This window comes from Gorilla gorilla, chromosome 5 (assembly GCF_029281585.2).
Source record: "Gorilla gorilla gorilla isolate KB3781 chromosome 5, NHGRI_mGorGor1-v2.1_pri, whole genome shotgun sequence".
NCBI lineage: Eukaryota > Metazoa > Chordata > Mammalia > Primates > Hominidae > Gorilla > Gorilla gorilla.
In genome coordinates, this window is record NC_073229.2 from 54,258,653 (window position 1) to 54,280,858 (window position 22,206).

Genomic DNA, 22,206 nt, shown 5'->3' on the forward strand with positions numbered 1-22,206 from the left:
AGCCTTGAATTCCTGGGCTCAAGTGATCTTCCTGCCTCAGCCTTCCCAGTAGGTGGGACTACAGAAGAGCACCACCACACCCAGCTGATTTTTGATTTTTCTTTTTTAAAGACAGAGTCTTGCTATGTTGATCAGGCTTGTTTTGAACTCCTGGGTTTAAGCGATACTACCGCCTCGACCTCCCAAAGTGCTGGGATTACAGGCATAAGCCACTGTGCCCGGCCCGATTCTGTATGTCTTTAATGACTACTGGATTACTCTGTATGGCCATCCCTCCATGACACAGACAGGATTTCCACTTATCCCAGAAAATACCTAAACCTATTTTTCATTTTCCCCCAAACTCCCAGACCCAAAGTGAAATCATGCCTCTGGTACCACTAGGAAGTCAGCTAATAGGTAGAGCTGGGAAAAGAAAGGAGGACATAAATAGAGTTCCAGGTGTGGGAATCACCATGCCCAAAGAAGAAATGAAAGGATGAAACAATATCATTCCAGAAATACCCTTATATGGGTAAAGTACCAAATAACTTGAATAAGAAAAAAGCATAGATTTTAAAAATGACCACCATGCCTCTTTTTGAGAACTACAGGCAAGAAGACAAACACGCGCACACCCTATCACCCCATCTTCCCTCCAGATGGTGTACGCCCACCTCCACAGACATCGTTCCCATGTTCCTGAAGCCAAAGCAGCCAGATAGACTCACTCGGAACCACCAAGGATATACTTAATCTCCTAGTGCTCACTGGCATATGACCACCCCCACAGATGCGTCCCATAAATACAGAGACACACCAATACAATAAGAGGGAGAGAGGCCAGAGGGTCCCAAGATTTGAAGGCTTTGACAGAGGAAGGGGGCGGCAAATTAGGAAAGTGAGGCAATGCCCAGTTGAAATGCTCTGCATACAACGGATATTTAATAAATGCTAGTGACTAAAAGAGCTTCTAGATGGAGAAGATGAAGGTATAAGAGAAAGAAAAACATAAAAAATGATCAGCAAAGCAATTGCAGGATGCCAGTAAGCCCAAGAATGGAGTGGGATACATCTTACTGAAAGAGGTGTCATCTGTCTAAAACAATTCACTTTGAAAGACAAGTAGGGAAATCACTTAGATCACTGCCAATTGAAACAGAGGCTGGTATCAATGTAAAAGTCTGTCATGGATGCACAGAAAAAGTCCTCTGAAACCATGCAACTTACCGATGAGCATCTCATACATGATCACCCCAAGCGACCACCAATCACAGAGCTTGTTGTACCCGGTCTGCATGAACACCTCAGGAGCAATGTAGTCAGGAGTGCCTACTGTGGAGAAGGCCTGAAACATGGACCACACATCAGGGAGGCCCAGCCAGGCAGGAGGTGCCCAGAGTTCTGTTCTAGAAACCAAAGGCTATGAGTAACACCAGAAGCTACCCCCAAGCTAAATAAGCAGGACTGCCCAGTAGCTTAATGGCAAGCTCGATTTCCCAAAGCACTTTCCAAAATGAACAATAAAGCTTTGTTAATGAGGCGGGAGACCCTTAACTATGAGTCACTAGGGCGAAGGCATCTCTGTCATAATAACTGGTATTACAATTTACTGAGCACCCATTAAGTACTAGGCTCTGTACTTAATATATATATTACATGAGTTTTATATATATATATAACTTCATATACATGAGTCCATTTAATCCTGATGAAACTTTTCCAAGGAGGACCTTATTAGCTTAACTTTGCAGATACAATTTGATGCTCAAAATGGCTTTGCCTGAGACCCCAGAACTAGTTAGGTGGTAGAGCCCAGTTTAGAAATTAAATATCTGGCCGGGAGTGGTGGTTCACGCCTGTAATCCCAGCACTTTGAGAGGCTGAGGTGGGCGGATCACGAGGTCAAGAGATGGAGACCATCCTGGCCAACATGGTGAAAACCCGTCTCTACTAAAAATACAAAAATTAGCTGGGCGTGGTGGTGTGCACCTGTAGTCCTAGCTTCTCGGGAGGCTGAGGCAGGAGAATCGCTTGAACCCAGGAGACGGAGGTTGCAGTGAGCCGAGATCGTGCCACTGCACTCCAGCCTGGCGACAGAGTGAGACTCTGTCTCAAAAAAAAAAAAAAAAAAAAAGAAAGGAATTATAGTATCTTACTCCAAACCATCCCTCTTTCTATGATACACATTCTTTGATTTGACACAATCATAAAGGGAAGCTATATGATCAAAAGCTAAAGTTATATCCTATAACTTAAACATTTATAAATACCTATTTACCAAACTTAATTGTTTTTGTACATAGTTCTTGGAGGAATGTTTTCTTTTTCTAAGAAATGGGGGTCTCCCTTTGTGGGCCCAGGCTGGAGTGCAGTGGCACGATGATGGCTCACCTCAAACTCCTAGGCTCAAGAGATCCTCCCACCTCAGCCACCAGAGTAGCTAGGACCACAGGTGCATGCCACCGCGCCTGGCTAATTTTTTAATTTTTTTGTAGAGATGGGGTTTTGCCATCTTGCCCAGACTGGTCTTTAACTCCTGGCTCAAGTGATCCTCCCACCTCAGCCTCCCAAAGTGCTGGGATTACAGGTGTGAGCCACCGCACCTGACCAAGAGAAACATTTTCTGCATTCCAGTATTCTACTCTAACATACCAGGACTGCAAAATAAGAGGAGAAAGTACAATCAAAGCCTCCTAATGTGCTTAACATTTGAGGGCTTACCATGTGTAAGGCTCTGATCTAGGTGCTTTAAATATTATATAATTTTTTAGATTACAGTTGTATTGTTTTTTAAAACATGTATTATGAAATATTACAAACATACAGAAAAAAGGAACAGACAATAAAATACAGACCCATTACCCACATTAAAAAGATTAATAATTTGCCATATTTGTCTCAGATCATTTGTCTTTTTTTTTTTTTTTTTTGAGATGAACCACACCTGGCTAATTTTTTGTATTTTTAGTAGAGACAGGGTTTCACCACATTGGTCAGGCTGGTCACAAACTCCTGACCTCAAGTGATCCACCCACCTCAGCCTCCCGAAGTACTGGGATTACAGGCGTCAGCCACCGCAACCGGCCTTGTTTGTCTTAACACTCGTTTTGAGATTTATTCATGTAGCTCTAGTTCACTCATTTCTCTGCTGTATGCTATACTGTTATATAAATTAGTCACAATAGTTTTTATCCGTTCTTCTGTAATGGACAGTTACAGTGCTTCCAGTATTTCACTATGACAAGTAACACCTGAATAAACATTCTTGTAATACCTTCTTGGGCACTGTGCAAGCATTCCTCTAGAGTATTAACTAGAATATTGCTGAGCCTTGGGTTATAAGCATTTAAACTTGAGGTATCTTCCATGTCCTCCAAAGTAGTTAGTCCCTATTTAAACCAACCCCGGTGGGGATTAGCTTCTGGTGCTCCATATCTCATCAAGACTTGGCTTTGTCAGATTTTTTTTTATTTTTACCAATCTGATGAATATGAAATGGGATCTCTTTTTTTTTCTTTTTAAGAGATGGGGTCTTGCTCTGTCACCCGGGCTGGAGTGCAGTGGTATGATCATAGCTCACTGCAGCCTTGAAATCCTGGCCTCAAGGGATTCTCCTGCCTCAGCCTCCTGAGTAGCTGGGACTGTAGGGATGTGCCAGCATGGCTGGGATCTTGTTTTAATTTGCATTTACTTTATTTCAAGTAGGGTTGAGCACATATTCATATTTTAATTAGCCATCCAGGTTTTTATTATGAATTCCTATTCAGATCCTTTGTCCATTAGTATTTTTTAAGTTGTGTTGTCCTTTTTCTTATTGATTCATAGGAATTCTTTATGAATTCAGGACATTAATCTGTTTAAGATATTTGTATACTGCAAATATCTTCTCCCAGATTGACGCTTGTTATTTTTATTGTGATTTAATGAAGTAGTATTTATTACCAAAAGTAAATATGTCACATACATACATCTGTTAATTACATACATTATCAAATTATAATGCATAATCATGAAAATGAATAGCCACGAGTTCAACTGAAGAACCAAGGAATACCAATATTATTAAAGCTAAACATGTACTCCTCCTCGTCTCTCCTGCTTCTCTTAACCACTATGCTGAATTTCCTGTTTTGTCACTCCTCTGCTTTTAAAAAGAATTTTGCCATGTATCTCTCTAAATGAGATCTTAGTTTTATTTTTGAGCTTTATTAAAATGGTACCATTCTATATACAGTCTTCTGCTATTAGATTCTTCCTCTCAACTTTGTTTCTAAAATTGATTCACACTGTCACAAGTAGCTGTTCGTTCAATTATTTTTACTGCTGCAAAATATTCTATTCCAGAATGTAACTGTTTTCCTGTGGATGGACACTGGGTTATTCCCAGTCTTTTGCTATTATGATAATGCAATAAACATTCTTCTGAATGTCTCCTGGTTCACATGTGCAGTTTCTCCACGGCCTATGACTAGGGGTAGAATTGCAGCGCTGTAGGGTGTACACATGAATTCTGAAAGATAATTCCAAAGTAGCTGTACTGTGTGGCTTGTCTTTTCATTTCTTTATGTCTTTTGATATACAGAAGGTTTTTTTTCCTTAAAGTAATAAAATAAACCAACTTTTTCCTTTATGAGCTGTAGTTCTTGTTTAAGAAATCCCTCTTTACTCTGAGGTCATAAAGATATTGCCCTGTATTTTCTTTAAAAATTTTTAAAGTTTAATTTCCCATCTAGAATTGACTTTTGCATATACTGTAAGGTAGGGATCCATTTTTTCCATATAGCTAAGTGTGTGTGTGTGTGTGTGTGTGTGTGTGTGTATGATATATATTTAAATGCAGATATTAACACAAACGCCAGTGTTGTCTTTTGTCTTTAAGCTTTAAAAACTGACATGTGGATTAGGCCCTCTCCAAGAATTTTCATTCTAATCATAAAGGTAAGAAATTACAAATTCTCTTTAATTTAGAGATGAGGTTTACTCTACCAAAGATGAATGTAAATCTAAGCAGATCTTACTTGTTCAAAGATTTCCGTTATAAAACCAGAGGTCTACTGCCAGAGGAAAAGAACTCCTTCAAGATACCAGTGCATTAAAAAAAACTCTTAACGAGTTATAAAATATAGCAAACAACAGGCTCAAACCTGTGAAGGTAAAAGTATTGCTCTTATTCCAGAAACTAGAGTCTGCCATTGGAGCTCGCTCACATTTTACCACACTTTTTACCACACCATCTGTACCAGGTGTGCCCTTTCCAATCTAAGGACTGCCCCCTTCCCAAACCTTTGTTGTTTTCCACACCAGGGTGTCCTCCAACTCCAACCTCGTAAATCTGTACTCCAGTTTTTCCTTTTTTTGTCTGGGTATTTCAAGTGTCAATGAAAGCTGCTATCTGGAATAGCTCTGTTGGTTGTTAACAGTCATTTCAACTGAATGTGTTCTAACTTTATGATTTTGTGTCAGGGTTTTAGAAGAAATAAAGCAATTTAATTTCCTACTCACTTCTGTAAATTCTACCCTAAAAAATTAAACTGACCAAGATTGGATGCCTATGTGTCTATTACCTTTTATATCTGTAATTAACTTAAAGCTGACTCATATTAATCAGTTACTGGGGCCTAAGGTTATACAGGACGACATAACAATTTAAAACATTACAATATGATTTAAGCAGCCGAGGAATGAAGCTAAAGCCTCTACTTTTTTTAGTGATTCCCAATGGACTAAAAATTAATAGGCTGAGTAGCAATTACATATGTTAGGCTTAACCTAGAGCAGTAAATTTATATTAACCATTAACGAATATCAATCTTCAGCTTGGTACTAGCTGAATGGGATCACTTACAAAAGGTCAAAGTAACACAGTTAATTAACATTTGGAAGACTGAGAGGTGGCTTCATTTTCTTCAAGTTATGAAAAGAGATAATATGAGGATGACCTTAATTTACACTTTCCCATTTCTACTGTATATAGTATAAAAAGGCAAGAACCTTAATCATAGCATCAGGGCCTTAAGTTTATTCAGATTTTCAAAAATGTTTTTAACTATTAAATGACATTTAACTGCAAATACAAAAATTGTGAAATTGCTTTCCTTATAGAACTACAGAAATGGTTCCTCTAATCATGACATGACCCTTGGGTACACATCAAAGAGCACAAAGCTTGTCTTGGAATATAAGGAACAATTCAAGACACTGAAGCTTTATCTCCAAAATACTTGTCAGCACAGTAGTCAAAGGTTAAATCCTGGCCTGCAAAAAAAAAAAAAAAAAAAAAAAAGAGAAAGAAAGGAAAGAAAGAAAAGAAATCACAGATTCCTTACCTTCTGTTTCCAAAAAATAGATAAATATTAGTTCCCCAACAACGCTGGAGCTATTATTTAAGACATAACCTCTTCAGTGGAGGTTCTCCACATTCACTGCACAGTAGACTCACTCAGTCTTTTAAAAACCAGATACCCAGACTATATCCCAGACCAACTGAATCATAATTTCTGTGGGTGGAACCTGGACATCAACATGTTCTGAAGTTCCCCAAGTGATTTTGTTGTGCAACCAAGGTTAAAAACTACTCCTCTGTGGAGAGACATAATAGAAGCATCTGACCAAATTTGTTCCTGACACTCCCTAATCCTCAACAAGATAAACCATTTTTCAACCACATACAGAATTCAGAAGTTTAAAGAGTCGCAGAGGTCCCAAGGAAGGGAGACTGTTTTGTAACTAACTGTACTAAACTGAAGATTTCCCAAGTAAATATTGTCTGAGGCCCCACTGATAGGTGGGCTTCAAATAAATCAAAATGAATGCAAGGCTTTCCTTTGACTCTTCCTTAAACCATCCCATAGGCTTCCATTTTCACATGTAACTGACATCCACCTATTAGTGACCTACTAAGAGTGTTATTAAAGGTACCCTAGAGAACTGTAAATCAGTATTTTACTAGGAATTCTGACTGAAACACAGTATTTGGTAAACTTGCCAAGTTACTACCACATATGTGGACAAACAGAAGTGCTACCGTTTCCAGACAATACATTTGCATGACCATCATTCCAAGTTAGTCAGTTTCCCATTGCTGCTACTCTGCTTTCTAATGACCAAATGTTAGTTTGGCTTTACCATCATCAATTTCATTTGCTATGGGTTTCTTGCAAAGCTTAAGAATGTAGTGATACACATTTCTATTATCTGGCCAATAACTTTCCAGTAACTGGACACTGGAACATGTACACTGAACTTCAAACATGAACCAATTTATCAGCTATTGGCAAAAAATAAATTCTGCTTAGACAGCAATATTTCACTGGTAAATTTGTACTTCCAACATACTATCAAGGTAAACACGATGTTTCTTATTTTTCAGCCTGTAGGACATAATTTTATATAGGCACAAAGTCAAATGCATATAAAGTAATAAGCATTCCCCTTATATTTCTCTCCAATCTTTATTAAGTAAGTTCTTTTTTACATCACAAAGTCAGAAAGTGTGAGGCAAATGAATTGAGGAGTCTTGACTTGCCCTTGCCCGAGTGGATCAAAATTTTTAAAAAGTTTGAGAATTGATGCCTGAAAACTCTAGGTAGGTATTTGTACTTAGTTCTGACAGATCTCCAGCTTAAATATAACCCCTTTACCACTATGAAAATGGAGAAAAGGTGGGGCAGGAAGGAAAGGTATTGTTACCAAGCTAAAAGGTCAGAATGAGGTCACCCACGGAAAATGTCACAATCAAAACAACCTAATATTACCTGTCCTCCTTCAAAAGATTCCTTTCGGTCCTACCAACCTAACGACAGCACTCTCTTTAGCTAATCTTAAAAGCAAGGGATATGTTGCAAATATTTGTCAAATGCAAATTTATGTGAAAATCTTTTGAACTTATTCATACTTGGTTTGTAGCATTTCAGAAGCCACAGATATTACTTACTAGCTGACGTCTATTTCTTTTCCAGGTTTCTGCTTTCCTTTTGGAATTCATGTTCTGGAAAGCTGAAAGTAAAGAATACAAGCTGCAGTCAAAGTTCAGACCAAAATGTTTACTACTTTTTTTAGTAGGCTCTTTCAAGTCACATGAGACCCTAAAGTCTTGCTTTTCTTCTACTCATACATCAAAAGCTCCAGATGATACATATCCTAGTACGTTTACAGTAAACCCAAATCAGAGGCTGTAAAGCATTAACTTAAAAGACTCACACAGAGTTGTAAAAGGCACTCCCATGTGGATCAAGTGGCAGAGGATACAGGACTTAATCAGAATTACAGGGAATTCAGTCTCAACTAGAATTGAGGTCCTAACGTGGACCTAAAACAGTCACAATTTCTCAAAATTACCACCAATTTTCCAAGTAGTAGTAACTTATATGATCAGGGACATCTGAATTCATGATACATGATTTGACATATGCTTTTCTAGGATGAACTGAAATTTTACTACATAGTTGTCAACGATTTCATAGTGCTCAAATGGAAGTGACTGTCATAAAGATAAACTTCTTTCTGTCATGAAAGAAAGAAGTACCCAGGATAAATCTAGCCCAGAACTGTTCCCAGGAGTTTTTCCTCTACTACTTCTGCTTGCTTGTCCCATACTCATCCCCAGTGACCTTCCCAGTAGACCTCTAAAGACCCCTTTCAACCTCTGCCTTCACACACTTGGTACCCACTCATTCATCTTGCCTCACCAGACAACACAAATCACAGGCAAACCTGGGAAGGTATTTTTATTCTCTACATACTCAAAGTGTGAGAATCTCCTATCTGTCCTAATTTGGTTACAAGGGAAACAGCTCTTCTAGGTCGAGTTAGAACGAAAAGCCTAACGTAATTGTTACCACTTACTGAAATCACTGGGGAGGCTGTGGTTCAGATTCCTATAAAATTCTGTCCTATGTGCTTTTTTCAGTCCTGTGCAAAGACCAAAGTCAGAAAGTTTCACATGGCCCTATGGGGAAGAAACAAGGTGATAGATGGATGAGTATTCTTGGAGGTAGAACAGAACATTACCTTCTGCTCCTTCCAGCATCCATTATAGCTCTACAGCCAAAGTACACTGCTCCTTCTTTTATTATAGGAAAAATCATGTAATTGCAGATAAATTTTTTAATCCCAAGTCCTATTATACTAATAAAACTATTTTCATTTCTGCATATCATCTTTGGTTTTATCCAAATACTGATTTTTAAACATAGCTGACCCCTCCATAGCATCTAGAGACAATTTTACTACTTCTTGTACTCAAATATTCCTCTGTTTCTATATGGTCTTCAGAATTTTTTTTTTTTTTTTTTTTTTTTTTTGAGACATGGTCTTGCTGTGTCACCCAAACTGGAGTACAATGGCGTGATCATGGCTCACTGCAGCCTCGACCTCCCAGGTTCAAGCGATCCTCCCAACTCAGCTTCCTGAGTAGCTGGGACCTCAGGTGTGTGCCACCACGTCCGACTAATTTTTTTTTTATTTTTTGGAGATACAGGGTTTCCCTGTGTTTCCCAGGCTGGTCTCAAACTCCTGAGGTAAAGTGATCCTCCCATCCCAGCCTCCCAAAGTTTGAGATTATAGGCATGCGCCACCACACCTGGCCAAAATTACCACTTTAAAAGTCTACATAATATTCAATTTACTTGGGACTTCATTGTTTACCTTATCATCCCCCTAATACTGGATGTGCATTCCATTTTCAATTCTTAGCTCTCATATAACATGGATTATCAGGTCCCCTCTGACAGAGTCTGTATTCCCAGACCTAACCGGGCATGATTCAGGATGACCTTAATAAATGGTAGTAAATCTTTTCAAAATTGTTCATATAGCTTTTCCTCCTCTTATAACATTGGAATAAATTCCAGGAGTAAACTGTTTCAAAGACAAAGGGAATAAATATTATTGGATAGTCCTTGATAAATGCTATTGCCATGAGATCCTTGGGCTTCTAGCCAGAAGCCTCTGTGGTCATTGATGCCTTTACCTGAGTTTTGCTCAGGTCCGCTGGGCTCATTCCGCCCACTCAGCCTGGCAGACTTGTGCTACCAGCGCGGATCCCAAGCCTGCCAAGGGCAAGACAAGCACAGAGTGGCAAGGCGTGTGTGAGTGAGTGCGGGGTCCAGCCACTGCACACAGCCAGGCACACCGGTGGCCACTGCACACAGCCGGGCAAAGCACGTAGCTCCAGGTGCCGGCATAGTTGCTGGCTCCATGCAAGCCTGCAGCTGGATGAGATGCACTGCAAGCAGCTTCTGCTGTGGGCACCTGCATCTGGACGAGGGGGATGCAGTGGCACCTGGAAGCTTGGAGATGCCAGAAACCGCAGAGCCCTAAAGGGGGTGTCACAGCACTGGCTCAGGAAGCCCCTAAGTCTGGGCTCCTGGAAGGGCCGCCGCTCTTCTCTCCTTCTTGTTGCCTGCAACACGGCGAGCAAGGGAGACATATTTCAGCCGTTTGTGTTACCGCTCTTTCAGCCCCACCATTTGACGGGTCCCAGGTTCTTGTCCTGCATTCAGGAACAATGAGGTATACGGACAACTGGAGCGTGAACAAGGTGAAGAGGAGCTTTACTGAGCGACAGTACAGCTCTCAGGAGACCCAAAGTGGGTTGCTCCTTTCCGCAAACAGGTCATCCTGACATCTGTGCAGCCCTCAGTGCAGAAAAGACCCAGAGTGGGTACCTCCCAGACGCAGGCAGGTCATCCCATCTGCAGGGGTTCAGTAAGGGTGGTGGGAAAAACTGTAGAAAGAAGCAAACCTTCTTAGAAGGCTGGGAAGTTTTACAAAAGCTTCGGAAAAGGATTTGGCCGAAGGCAGCCAGATTCTCTTATCTGGTGCCTGAAAGCTTAGGTTAGATAACAAGGGGATGTAAAGAAACTGATGTAGATAAGTTAGTTTACTTAGGCCTCGGAACCTGGACTTTAATAAATCGACTCGCAGGACTGCTCTCTCTGGAGATGAGGTGGGGGTGGGGGGGTGATGATCATGTTAATTACCCACAATGACTCAAGGCCTTTGTCATTAAATCTGTACTAAATAGTTGCCTGCAGCACCAGCTTGTCAGGGCCGAGGCTGCTACAACTCTTTCTGTAGGCAGTCCGCTCCCCTAGCCCGCTCTTTCACTGGATATCTGTGTCGGAGTGCATTTTTTTCATCCATCGCTCGGTCACAGTCTGCAGGTTGGACCCGGCACCCATCAAGTCTGTAGCCCTTAGGAGACCCGGAGTAGATAGCTCCTTTCTGCAGCAGGTCGTCTGACATCTGCCAGAGTGTGAGTCCAGGGTTTGTATGGGTTTCAAAAGAGAGAAAGTACGTGCTGATTGGTCCATGGGTGGCCACAGGCAGGCCCGGAAAAACCACCGCAAGTTCTTACTCTGAGCCACAGACTCCAGCCCGAACTGACAGCTTGGCCCTCAGGCTTCAGGCCATCCCTGGCTTGAAGGTGGGGCTTCGCCAGGGACCCACCCCTTTCCACCCAGGAGCCTCTCTGCCTCTTATGGAAATAAATCATTTTGTCCACAGCGCCCAGGCTGTTGGCGCAAAGGGGCATCTACAGACCTGCACTCAGCTGCCCTCCTCCCCTGCTTGGCCTCCCTCTCATGCTTCTTGGCACCCAAAGTCCAGAGGGAACTGAGGCTGCAGGGGGCTAGTGTGTCAGCACCGCCCCAAGTGTGCGCACACCTGACCAGGTCTCAGTAGAACCCAGGCTCAGCCTCAACTTTGCTCTGAAATTGGAGTGGACACCAGGAGCACAGAGAGGTCAGGCAGCAGGAGCAGGTACTTCCAAGCTCATGGGCTTCCGGGATGCCCAGGTCTGCAGCTGTGGTTGGGCAGCTGCAACTGTGCCTGGGAGGGCAGGGCTCCCGCTTGTTCCCAGCTCCTGCCAGCTCCATGGAGCACACAGCCCTGACCGCACCTCCCCCACTGCAGCTGGCATCTTCCCAGCACAGGCTCCAGACAGGCCACCGCTGCCATTATGACCATACTGTATTCCAATCATAAATCTCTAACTTTATAATTTTCATAAAGTTAAACACACACCTTCTATGAGTCAGGCACCTTGATCAATGCTTTGTGTTGTCTCATTTAAAACTCCTAAACCACACATCACAGACTTAGAGCTGTTAAATGGCTTGCCGTTAAAATGGCAGAACCAAAAGCAGAAATCAGCCCATGCTCTTCCTCCCAGACCAGGATTACTTTACCCTGCCATCTTATCTCATCTGGAAAATGAGAGTACAGATATCTTTCTGGCAGGAATGGGCATTAATGCATGTAAAACTCCTAACACAGTATCTGGCATATAACTAGCCCTAAGGAAAAAGTAGGTGTCTTAGGGTGGCAAAATTTTAAGATGGAGAGTTGAAATCAAAAATGTAAGAGGGAATCCTGATGCTCAGAGATCTACCTTGCTCAGGGTTACACAATCAGAAGTGGTGTGGCCAAAATTTGAGCCCAAATGACTTCAATGTCTGTGGTCTTTCCAGAATACCACCTTTACTGAAGGACATCATCAGGCTTAAACATACAAATTTTCCAAGATACAAGGCTATAGGAGCCTGCTCAGATGGGTCAAATTTTATTATGTTTTGTTTTAAAAGAAATCCAATTAGGTTTGGATGTGTGTATGTACATATGTACACAGCAAGGTAAACTGCCAAACAGGGACAGCTTTGAGCCTATTAAACTCACTATCTTTTTTTTTTTTTCTTCTTTTTCTTTCTGAGACAGAGTCTCGCTCTGTTACCCAGGCTGAAGTGCAGTGGTGCCATCTTGGCTCACTGCAACCTCTGCCTCCCGGGTTCAAGAAATTCTCTGCCTCAGCCACCTGAGTAGCTGGGATTACAGGTGCCCGCCACCACGTCTGGCTAATTTTTTTGTATTTTTAGTAGAGACAGGGTTTTACCACCTTGGCCAGGCTGGTCTTGAACTCCTGACCTCATGATCCACCCGCCTCGGCCTCCCAAAAAGCTGGGATTACAGGCGTGAGCCACCGCGCCTGGCCTCAGTATCTTTTTTTGCAGATTTGCAAGTAACTTACTCTACAAGCCAAGGAAGTTTATAGTTCTCATGATTACATATCTTACCTGGACAACTCTAAGAAAGGACTAAGAAAAACTGTTTTTGGCTGGGCACAGTGGCTCACGCCTGTAATCCCAACACTTTGGGAGGCCAAGGCGGGTGGATCACCTGAGGTCAGGAGTTCAAGACCAGTCTGGCCAACAGGGTGAAACCCCATCTCTACTAAAAATACAAAAATTAGCTGGACATGGTGGTGCACGCCTGTAATCCCACCTACTTGGGAGGCTGAGGCAGAAGAATTGCTTGAAACTGGGAGGCAGAAGTCACAGTGAGCCAAGATCACGTCACTGCACTCCAGCCTGGGTGACAGAGTGAGACTCCACCTCAAAAACAAACAAACAAAAAAAGCAAGAAAGAAAGAAAGTAAAACTTTTTAAAAGCAGTTCCTGGAGCAAATGCTATTCAAGCCTAGCCTTTCAGGGAATTCTACAGCTATTCTGAATATACAACAGGAACTCAAAACTCCTACATTTTTAGGACTATAATCTATGTGGCTGAATACAAATCAACCTGCTTACGAGAACATTTTGCTACAAGTGTGAGCTAGCATAATATAAAGGGCAAACCTGCACCTAACAGGATCCCCCATTCCTCTTCAGTTAGACCGAATCCTCAAGTTCTTTAATATGGTTGCTGGATCTGAACATAGACTACAGGGGACAAAGAAGCCAGCACTAAGGTACCTGGGGCACCAACTAGGGCATCTGAACTTTGAATCACACAAGGTAGGGCCAGTGCTTTATTAAACATATATCTGATATTAATGACATAGGAAAATATCTAGCATTAATATTTTAATGTTTACACAGAATACAAAGCTATTTACTTTTAGGATGCCAACTTTATATAAATGATTGACACAAACAGAAAGGCATCAAAGTGATTACAACAAAATGGTTATCTTTCAGTGATTAGATTACAGGTAATTTTTCTTCTTTTTTTTTTTGAGATGGAGTCTCGCTCTGTTGGCCAGGCTGGAGTGCAGTGGCACGATCTTGGCTCACTGCAACCTCCGCCTCCCAGGTTCAAGCTGATTCTCCTGCCTCAGCCTCCCGAGTAGCTGGGATTACAGGCATGTGCCACCGCACCCAGCTAATTTTTTATTTTTAGTAGAAACGGGGTTTCACCATGTTGTCCAAGCTGGTCTCCAACTCTTGACCTCAGGTAATCCACCTGCCTTGGCCTCCCAAAGAGCTGGGATTACAGACGTGGGCCGCCGCGCCCGGCCAGCGTAATTTTTCTTCTTTAATACGGTCTGTATTGTTCAAATTTTCTACCATGTTTATGCATTATTATTATTATTATTATTTTTTAGATGGAGTCTTCCTCTGTCCCCCAGGCTAAAGTGCAGTGGTACGATCTCAGCTCACTGCAACCTCCGCATCCTGGGTTCAAGTGATTCTCCTGCCTCCACCTCCCAGGTAGCTGGGATTACAGGTGCCCATCACTACACCCAGCTAATTTTTGTATTTTTAGTAGAGACAAGGTTTTATCATGTTGGCCAGGCTGGTCTTGAGCTCCTGACCTCGTGATCCACCCACCTTGGCCTCCCAAAGTGCTGGGATTACAGGTGTGAGCCACTGCGTCTGGCCTCTTTTTTTTTTTTTTTGAGAAGGAGTCTCGCTCTGTCACCAGGCTAGAGCACAGTGGCGTGATCTCAGCTCACTGCAACCTCCACCTCCCGGGTTCAGGTGATTCTCCTGCCTCAGCCACTCAAGTAGATGGGACTACAGGCACACTCCACCACGCCCAGCTGTTTTTTGTATTTTTAGTAGAGATGGGGTTTCACCATGTTGGCCAGGATGGTCTCCATCTCTTGACCTCGTGATCCGCCTGCCTCGGCCTCCCAAAGTGCTGGGATGATTACAGGCATAAGCCACCATGCCCGGCCCCAGCCTTTTTTTTAACCAGCCTCTTCCCATATCCCCGTCTCTGCTACACTCTCTAGCCTTTGGTGTCCACTATTCTACTCCACTTCTGTGCATTATAATGAAGAAAAAAGCAGGTGGTGGCTCACACTTGTAATCCCAGGACTTTGAGAGGCTGAGGTGGGAGGATCACTTAAACCAGGGAGTTTGAGACCAGCCTGGGCAGCAAAGCGAGACCTCATCTCTACTAAAAATTAAAAAAAAAAAAAAAAAAAAAAAGGCCAGGCTCAGTGGCTCACGCCTGTAATCCCAGCACTTTGGGAGGCCAAGGCGGGCAGATCACAAGGTCAGGAGATCGAGACCATCATGGCTAACACCGTGAAACCCCATCTCTACTAAAAATACAAAAAAATTAGCTGGGTGTGGTGGCGGGTGCCTGTAGTCCCAGCTACTCGAGAGGCTGAGGCAGGAGAATGGTGTGAACCCAGGAGGCAGAGCTTGCAGTGAGCCGAGATTGCACTAGTGCACTCCAGCCTGGGTGACACAGCGAGACTCCGTCTCAAAAAAAAAAAAAAAAAAAAAAAGGTACAGTGGTATGCACCTATAGTCCCAACTACTCAGGAGGCTGAGGCAAGAGGATCCCTTGAACCCAAGAATTAGATTGCAGTGAGCTATAACTGTGCCACTGCACTTCAACCTGGATGACAGAATGAGACCGTCTCAAAAAAAAAAAAAAAAAACTTCAGGTTTTTCAAGGACAGCAAAGCAAGAAAGTCACCAAAAGACTTCAAATAAGAAATATACCCTAGAAAATAAATTTACTTTTCACCTTACAAGAAAAATTCAGTCAAGACAACAACTCTGCTTAACAGAAAACAACATTCTAGAGTTTTAGAGGTGAACGGGATTTTAGGGGTTTCCTAGATCAGTATTTTCACTTTACGGATAAGAACAATGAGATCCAGGTGGTAAAGAGATTTGCCAAGGGTTATCTAACAAGTTAGTTGGCAGCACAGGGATTATCTTCTAATTTGCTGTAAGTTTAGGAACTAAGCAACTACGCTTATCTGCATGTCTAAAAATAAATATAAACAGGCCATTTAAGAGGCTGGGCAGGGGCGTGGTGGTGCGCGCCTGTAATCCCAGCTACTTGGGAGGCTGAGGCAATGAGAATCGCTTGAACCCAGGAGGCGGAGGTTGCAGTGAGCTAAGATCGCGCCACTGCACTCCAGCCTGGGCAAACAGGGCAAGACTTCATCTCAAAAAAAAAAAAAAAAGAAAAAAAAAGAGGCTGGGCAGGACTCTTCTTTAAGCAGAGAGCATGATTTGGAACCTGGACTTTGTTACAGGTTCTTGTTGTTACCGCATTTCCTGCTTCTTGGCTGGGTTCCTCATTAACTGATGAGGTTGCCCAACAGAAGGGCTCTAGATAGGTGATGTATTAGTAACACAGTTAATTATATGCTAAGAGAAGATGACTATCTTTGGCTTTATTACAAAGTTGCCCTCTACATCAATTTTGCTCTTATTTTCAAGAGTTTCCTTTATTTTTAAGAGAAATGTTCAACCAAATTATAGAACCATAGCCTTTCAGAGAAAGGAAGTGACAGCAAACTTACCTGTTTAAAAAAAAAAGGAAAATCATGACAAGGCAGGTCACAGCTCGCCCACTGGGATGACCACAGGGGTGCAGGTGTTAAAGCAGAGGCTGCTCAGATCAGTACATGTGCACAGTTCATGCCAATGCCCCCCCCATACCTTGCTGTCCAAAAGAAGGTTGTCTGGTTTGATGTCTCTGTGGATGAATCCAAGTTGGTGAATAGAGTCTATGGCTAATACTGTTTCTGCTATATAAAACTGAGTCTCCTCTTCTGTCAGAGTGTCTTTTTTCATCAACAAGGTCATCATGTCCCCTGGAAACAAGAAGATACAAAGCCACCACACACACACACACACACACAAACAACGTACGAGTGAGTACCAATTTTCAGATATGTCTTCCCTATCTGCCAAAATAAGGCAGCTAAACAGACCTCTTCTGTATGCCAGAGATAGACCCACATTGCCAACATGGGAAGAAATGGGATTTTCACACCTAAGCTAGCTAAGGTTGACCACTAAGCTGTGATTTCTATTTTACTTTTGAGAGAAAAAGAAAATTTCTCCCACACTTTAAAAAACAACTATATTTGCTTAGGATAATTTTTTGGACTCGGGGTAAAATGCTACTTTACTTTTCACTTTGCCTGAACAAATATCTGCAAGCTTTTCTGCATCTGTAACTAAATGGCACTTCCACATACAATCTATGTATTGTTATAGAGAGGCTGAAATGCCAAATAAAAATGTAAACACTCGGGCAGGCTGAAAACAAGCTTTCCAACTTCTATTCACAGAACACAAACAAATAAAAAGGAAGGACTTGGGTAGCAAAGCATTAGTCAACAAAAGCTAAAAATGAACTGAAAATGCTATACACTAGAATGTGCAATAACTGCCTCCTGGAAGAGTACAATGAACACCTCTCAAGGTCAGTGCTTTTTTTCTCTAGTGTGTTATTATAGGTATTTAAATAGACACTAGTACCCTTTATGTAACTTTTAAAACACAGTATCAGTATTCTAGCAGTTAAAAGGTAACCTCGTTAGTTTTCTGCAAAGTCAAAATTTCATCATTTCTGTCTAAAACCAGCAACACAAAATGGCAGAAAAAGATTCAGGTCCTAACTCAACAGTGAGAAATGCAAAGAAAATATGTATAAGGAGTTTAAAACTAAGAGAAACAGTAAAGATTCAGTTTAAACCTCACATAAAGTCACTTATGTTAGAAAACAAGGAAAAGAGAAAGAAACCTCTGATTTTAACAGAGCATCATGCTGCTTTTTCAATTTCATTTCATTTAGAACATTATGTTTTGTATTATTGGAGAAAAGTAGCTATTTTTCCCTCAGGCAAAAATTAAACCATTTATTAAAGTGCTCTTTTTCAGTCCAATACTTAAAAAATATGATTTCCTAATCACTCCTGGCAGCCCTTCAATCTGGAGACCCACCAGACACATGGAGACAGTGCACTTGGGCTGCTACCCCAGTAAGGTAGCTATACGGCCTTAGTTCTGTGGCTCAGGAGAGCAGTCAATGGGGCCTCGCCTGTGCAAGTTTGCCCAGATGATTGGAGAGCTCAGGCCAGATGCTCTATGGCTCTGCAGGCCAGCTCCACCAAGTGCAAAGGGCAGGGTCCAGGAGACATGAGAAGCTACGGAAGATGGTACAGGTTGAGGCTTGAGGACACGTTAGGAGCTGGTAACCAAGCTGGCTCTTACTCTTATTTAAGAACTAGCATCTAAATGTTAAAAAAGTTTCTCCTCATTCTACCAGACTCTTTTCTAACATTAATCAACTGTTTATTTTTTATTAAATGTGTTTCTTTATTAAAAAGTATTGATGACCCTAAATCTAAGGGTTGTCACAAAATCAAAATATTATGCCACAATTATAGGAACAAAAAAGAAAAAAGTTCTCTTTTTTTTTTTTCCCACCAGAGTTTGCTCAGAGTTCATCTGCTCACTGACAAACAGACTGCTTTCCTCAGAACAGATGGCATGTTCTGTTCTGGGTTTACTTTGGAGCTGTCTTAGGAGATGCTCATGCTGAGTTACATAAAACTTAAAATTTCAGAAATGAGAAATTTTTTCTGGCTACTAATATGGGTAACAAAAAATTCACTCCTTATTAATATGTTATACAAAAAGAAACAAAAATTTGGAGCAAAGGATGTTATAGCTTCAATGTTGTCACTTGGGTTATTGATCATATATGATTCCCATTGACAGGAGAGCAGGCAGAGCACCCTAGTTTATTCCTATATACTTTAAAAAGAAGAAGAAAAGAAAGAAATGTCCATCTGAAATCATGTAAATGAATTAACAGGTTACTTTTATGGTACTAAGATTGTAGAAAGGCACCCCAGCACAAGACAGGTTACTGACTTCCTTTATAGACCTAAAAAAGGATATAGAAAGCAATTTTGTGAGCACATTTAAAAGTAGAAAGGAGGGTTAATTGTGATGTGAGAGAAAGAAACCACAGAACAAAAAGAAAAAATGACCTTTCATCGTCAAGTAATTACCTCCAGGCAGGAACTCCATGATTAGGTAGAGGTTTAGCTTATCCTGAAAACTATAGAACATTTTCACAACCCACAAACTGTCTGCCTCCACTAGAATGTCACGCTCCGCACGAATGTGGCCAACCTGGAGGTATATGCATTTGATTAATGACAAAGCTTGCTCTGCTTTATTAGATTGTATATTTGCTTAAACAATTTAAATACTGTGCTTAAATACTGTTTTGAGTATTTAATCATGATGATACAAAAGATCCAATTTCTGCTTAGGCAAACCTACTAACTCAAAATTGACAACATTTGACTTCAAGGTATTCAGTGATGAAAACTTGAGTGATGAAAGGCTTTAAAAAATGGCAAAATGAATGGCTTTAATGCAAATAGCAACTTTAACACTGCTATAAACTGAATCTCTGATTAGTTAAAATTACTACTCTTTTGCATAGAGTTTTGTCTAATAATCTTTTATGATAAAAATAAGTCCCCAAAGTGAGACTCTCTTCCAAGTTCTTCCTCGGGTCTGCACTAGTATCTGCAACAACAGTGAGCTCACTGACAAATTCTAGAATGCTATGATACCACAGCATTTAGTTCACTGCTATGTGCTCAATCAATCCTTACTGAATTGAAATACAAGAACACCTATGAAAAGTTGTAGATTCAAATTAATGACACTTCCAATTTTATACTTTTACTGAAATACCTATAAAGGACCAAGTTGTAGAAAGTTTCAGAGAACCGGAATTATTTTGTTAAAGCAATGCTTTATTATCAAATTTACCTTATTTACTTTAAATGCAGAACAGTAATCAAACATCACTGCATATTATCAAATCCCTCCCACACACACTTTTTTTAAAACGAGATGGGGTCTCGCTCTGTCACTCCGGCTAGAGTGCAGTGGCGTGATCATAGCTCACTGAAGCCTCAAACTCCTGGTCTAAAGCGATCCTCCTGCCTCAGCCTCCTAAGTAGCTAGGATTATAGGTGTGTGCCACCATGCCTGGCCCCTCCCCTCTTTTTTAAGTGTCACAAGCTCTAAATTGGGTTGATTCAGATCTAAATTTATTAAGACTCAGTCCAATCCCTGAATAGTGGTTTTGGTCTTAACATATGCTACAGGTCTTGACTTTTTACAACATGTTCTGAAGTAAAACATGTACCAAGGTTCACAAATTGGCAAATTTAGTCCATGGCTGTTGGCAAATTTAGCCCATGGCTGTTGTTTGGTTTAATACAATGTTTGATATGATGCTTGTTTGTTTTATTGACATGTCTTTAGGGAGACAAGGCACTCTTCCATTACTCTTCCATTTCAACACCCTCTCCCCTGGTCTTATATCTAACTTGCTTCAGGCTTCCATGCTAACTCTTGGAGGCCCAGAGGCATTTGACTTTATGTATTTGAGTTTTCAGTATCTACTAAAATCGTTCTTTGGGGAATTTTTTTAAAAGCTGCAACTACAGAAAACCTGCATCTTTACATCTGTACTTATGGTATTGGGGTGGGAAAAAATGGCCAATAAGGGTGAAAAGAAACAGTGCTATGAAACACAATGAAACCAAGTAAAGCATCTGCCTTTACTTGACCTTAATACAGAAGCAAAGCTTTTGGGAAACAGTAATGTTGCTTGCTGCCCCACAGCCATGGCTAGGACTCAGTCACTACAAGACATTAATACAGTAGAAGGCAGCCTTCATCTGCCTGTCTCCCCTGGCTCCCATTAAGCTCCCTACCTACTGCAGGGAGCCAGAGAAAAGGGGAGGCACTACAATTACCACTTGTCACTCACCCTGGAGGACACAATGGTACCCATAACATTTCCTGCTTGTCAAGGGGAAAGCTACCATGAGCACACCTTGCCCTTCTCTTGAGGCTGAAACAGTAGCTAGAAACCTCATGATTTGAAAGTGGAGTTGGTTGAATATAGATTAAGGGAGGGAAGAGTCTGAGGTGCAATTTATACAAAAAGGTTCTCTTTCCCCTATTCCATAAATATTTAATAAGGTGGGGGGTGCTAGTTGCTATCCTGTGACCTAAGAAAGCAGAAATAAAAGCCAGTTTTTTGTCCCATCAATAACTGTATACTGGCATCACAACTGAAGGTTTTCCTTTTGCACTGGAAGAGAAACATCAGAAGCTAGTCAGATGTCATGTCTTACTCTTTAAATTTTTCCAGGTAGCAAAAATTTCCACCACGTGGAGCAGAAAAATAACCTGAACTCTCAGTGGGTAGCTTTAATTCCTACCCAGTTTATTTAGTAAAAGCAAACAAAAAAACAATTTTGCCTCTGTACCTCTACTTTGTCAGCCCTACCCCAAAATGGTGATGAATTTGCACTGGTCTACTTCCATCTTTTATCTAGCACAAACCCAATGCATGCTTCTTCAAGATGGCTAAGCCAGGTAGAGTCTGTGGCCAGAGACTTTAACTGGCTCATAATGAGATCTGTTAAGTTGAGGAGTTGAGTTCTCAGCTAAGGTGAGCTAAACAATTTAAGTTAATGTACCATTTAATCCGTAAGTTAATGCATCATTTAAAATGTTAATTCTAATAGACAGTTTCTTTACTTTCACTTAGAAAAGTTTTAGAAAGTGATTTTGAAGGCACAATATTTGCGAAAAGGCTTTTTACACATTATGTCTGGATCATCCTCTGTTAGAAACCATGCGGGGCACCTGGTATACATAAAATTACTAACTGAAAATCATATGTACTTTGTTTTGCAGTATTACTCTGACAGCTAATATTTAATAAAAAGAGGTCTTAAGCCTTGGTTAAAACTGTAGGAAACATACCTTGCAAAAACAAAACTTACTCATGAGATGCAAACATACTAATTAATGCAGAAGCTTTATATTTTCCTTCTCAAGATTAACTGAAACTTTTTCAGTGCCTACACACCCATACCACACACTAATTTGTAGATAGTATGTAAGTAGGCCGGCCTACTATGAATTTTGAAAAAGGTTGGCGTTAGCATAAACTACAGTGTCTCAAGACTTACCGCCCGGGTATTTGATACTCTCAACTGAAATTCCTGGGAGTCTAAAGCTTCTCGGTAACACATGAAAATTTGAGAGAAAATAAAAATTCCAAATTTTGGGGTGGCATTTAAATGAAGACAGGGAAGACCAGTGATTATATCTCCTCTCAAGAGGT

At 41.1% G+C, this 22,206-nt stretch overlaps 1 protein-coding gene across 2 annotated transcripts in view; it reads right to left on the reverse strand.

Moving 5' to 3' along the window:
• STK38 (serine/threonine kinase 38) overlaps window positions 1-22,206 on the reverse strand; it is a 53,674-nt gene that overhangs the window by 4,779 nt on the left and 26,689 nt on the right. For both annotated transcript variants that reach the window (XM_031011948.3, XM_031011947.3), the window contains exons 6-10: window positions 19,046-19,169; window positions 16,677-16,831; window positions 8,827-8,929; window positions 7,916-7,977; window positions 1,210-1,327 (exon numbers count right to left, since the gene is read on the reverse strand). In XM_031011948.3, the coding sequence (XP_030867808.1) occupies window positions 1,210-1,327; window positions 7,916-7,977; window positions 8,827-8,929; window positions 16,677-16,831; window positions 19,046-19,169 (562 nt within the window). The remainder of the gene's footprint in view (window positions 1-1,209; window positions 1,328-7,915; window positions 7,978-8,826; window positions 8,930-16,676; window positions 16,832-19,045; window positions 19,170-22,206) is intronic.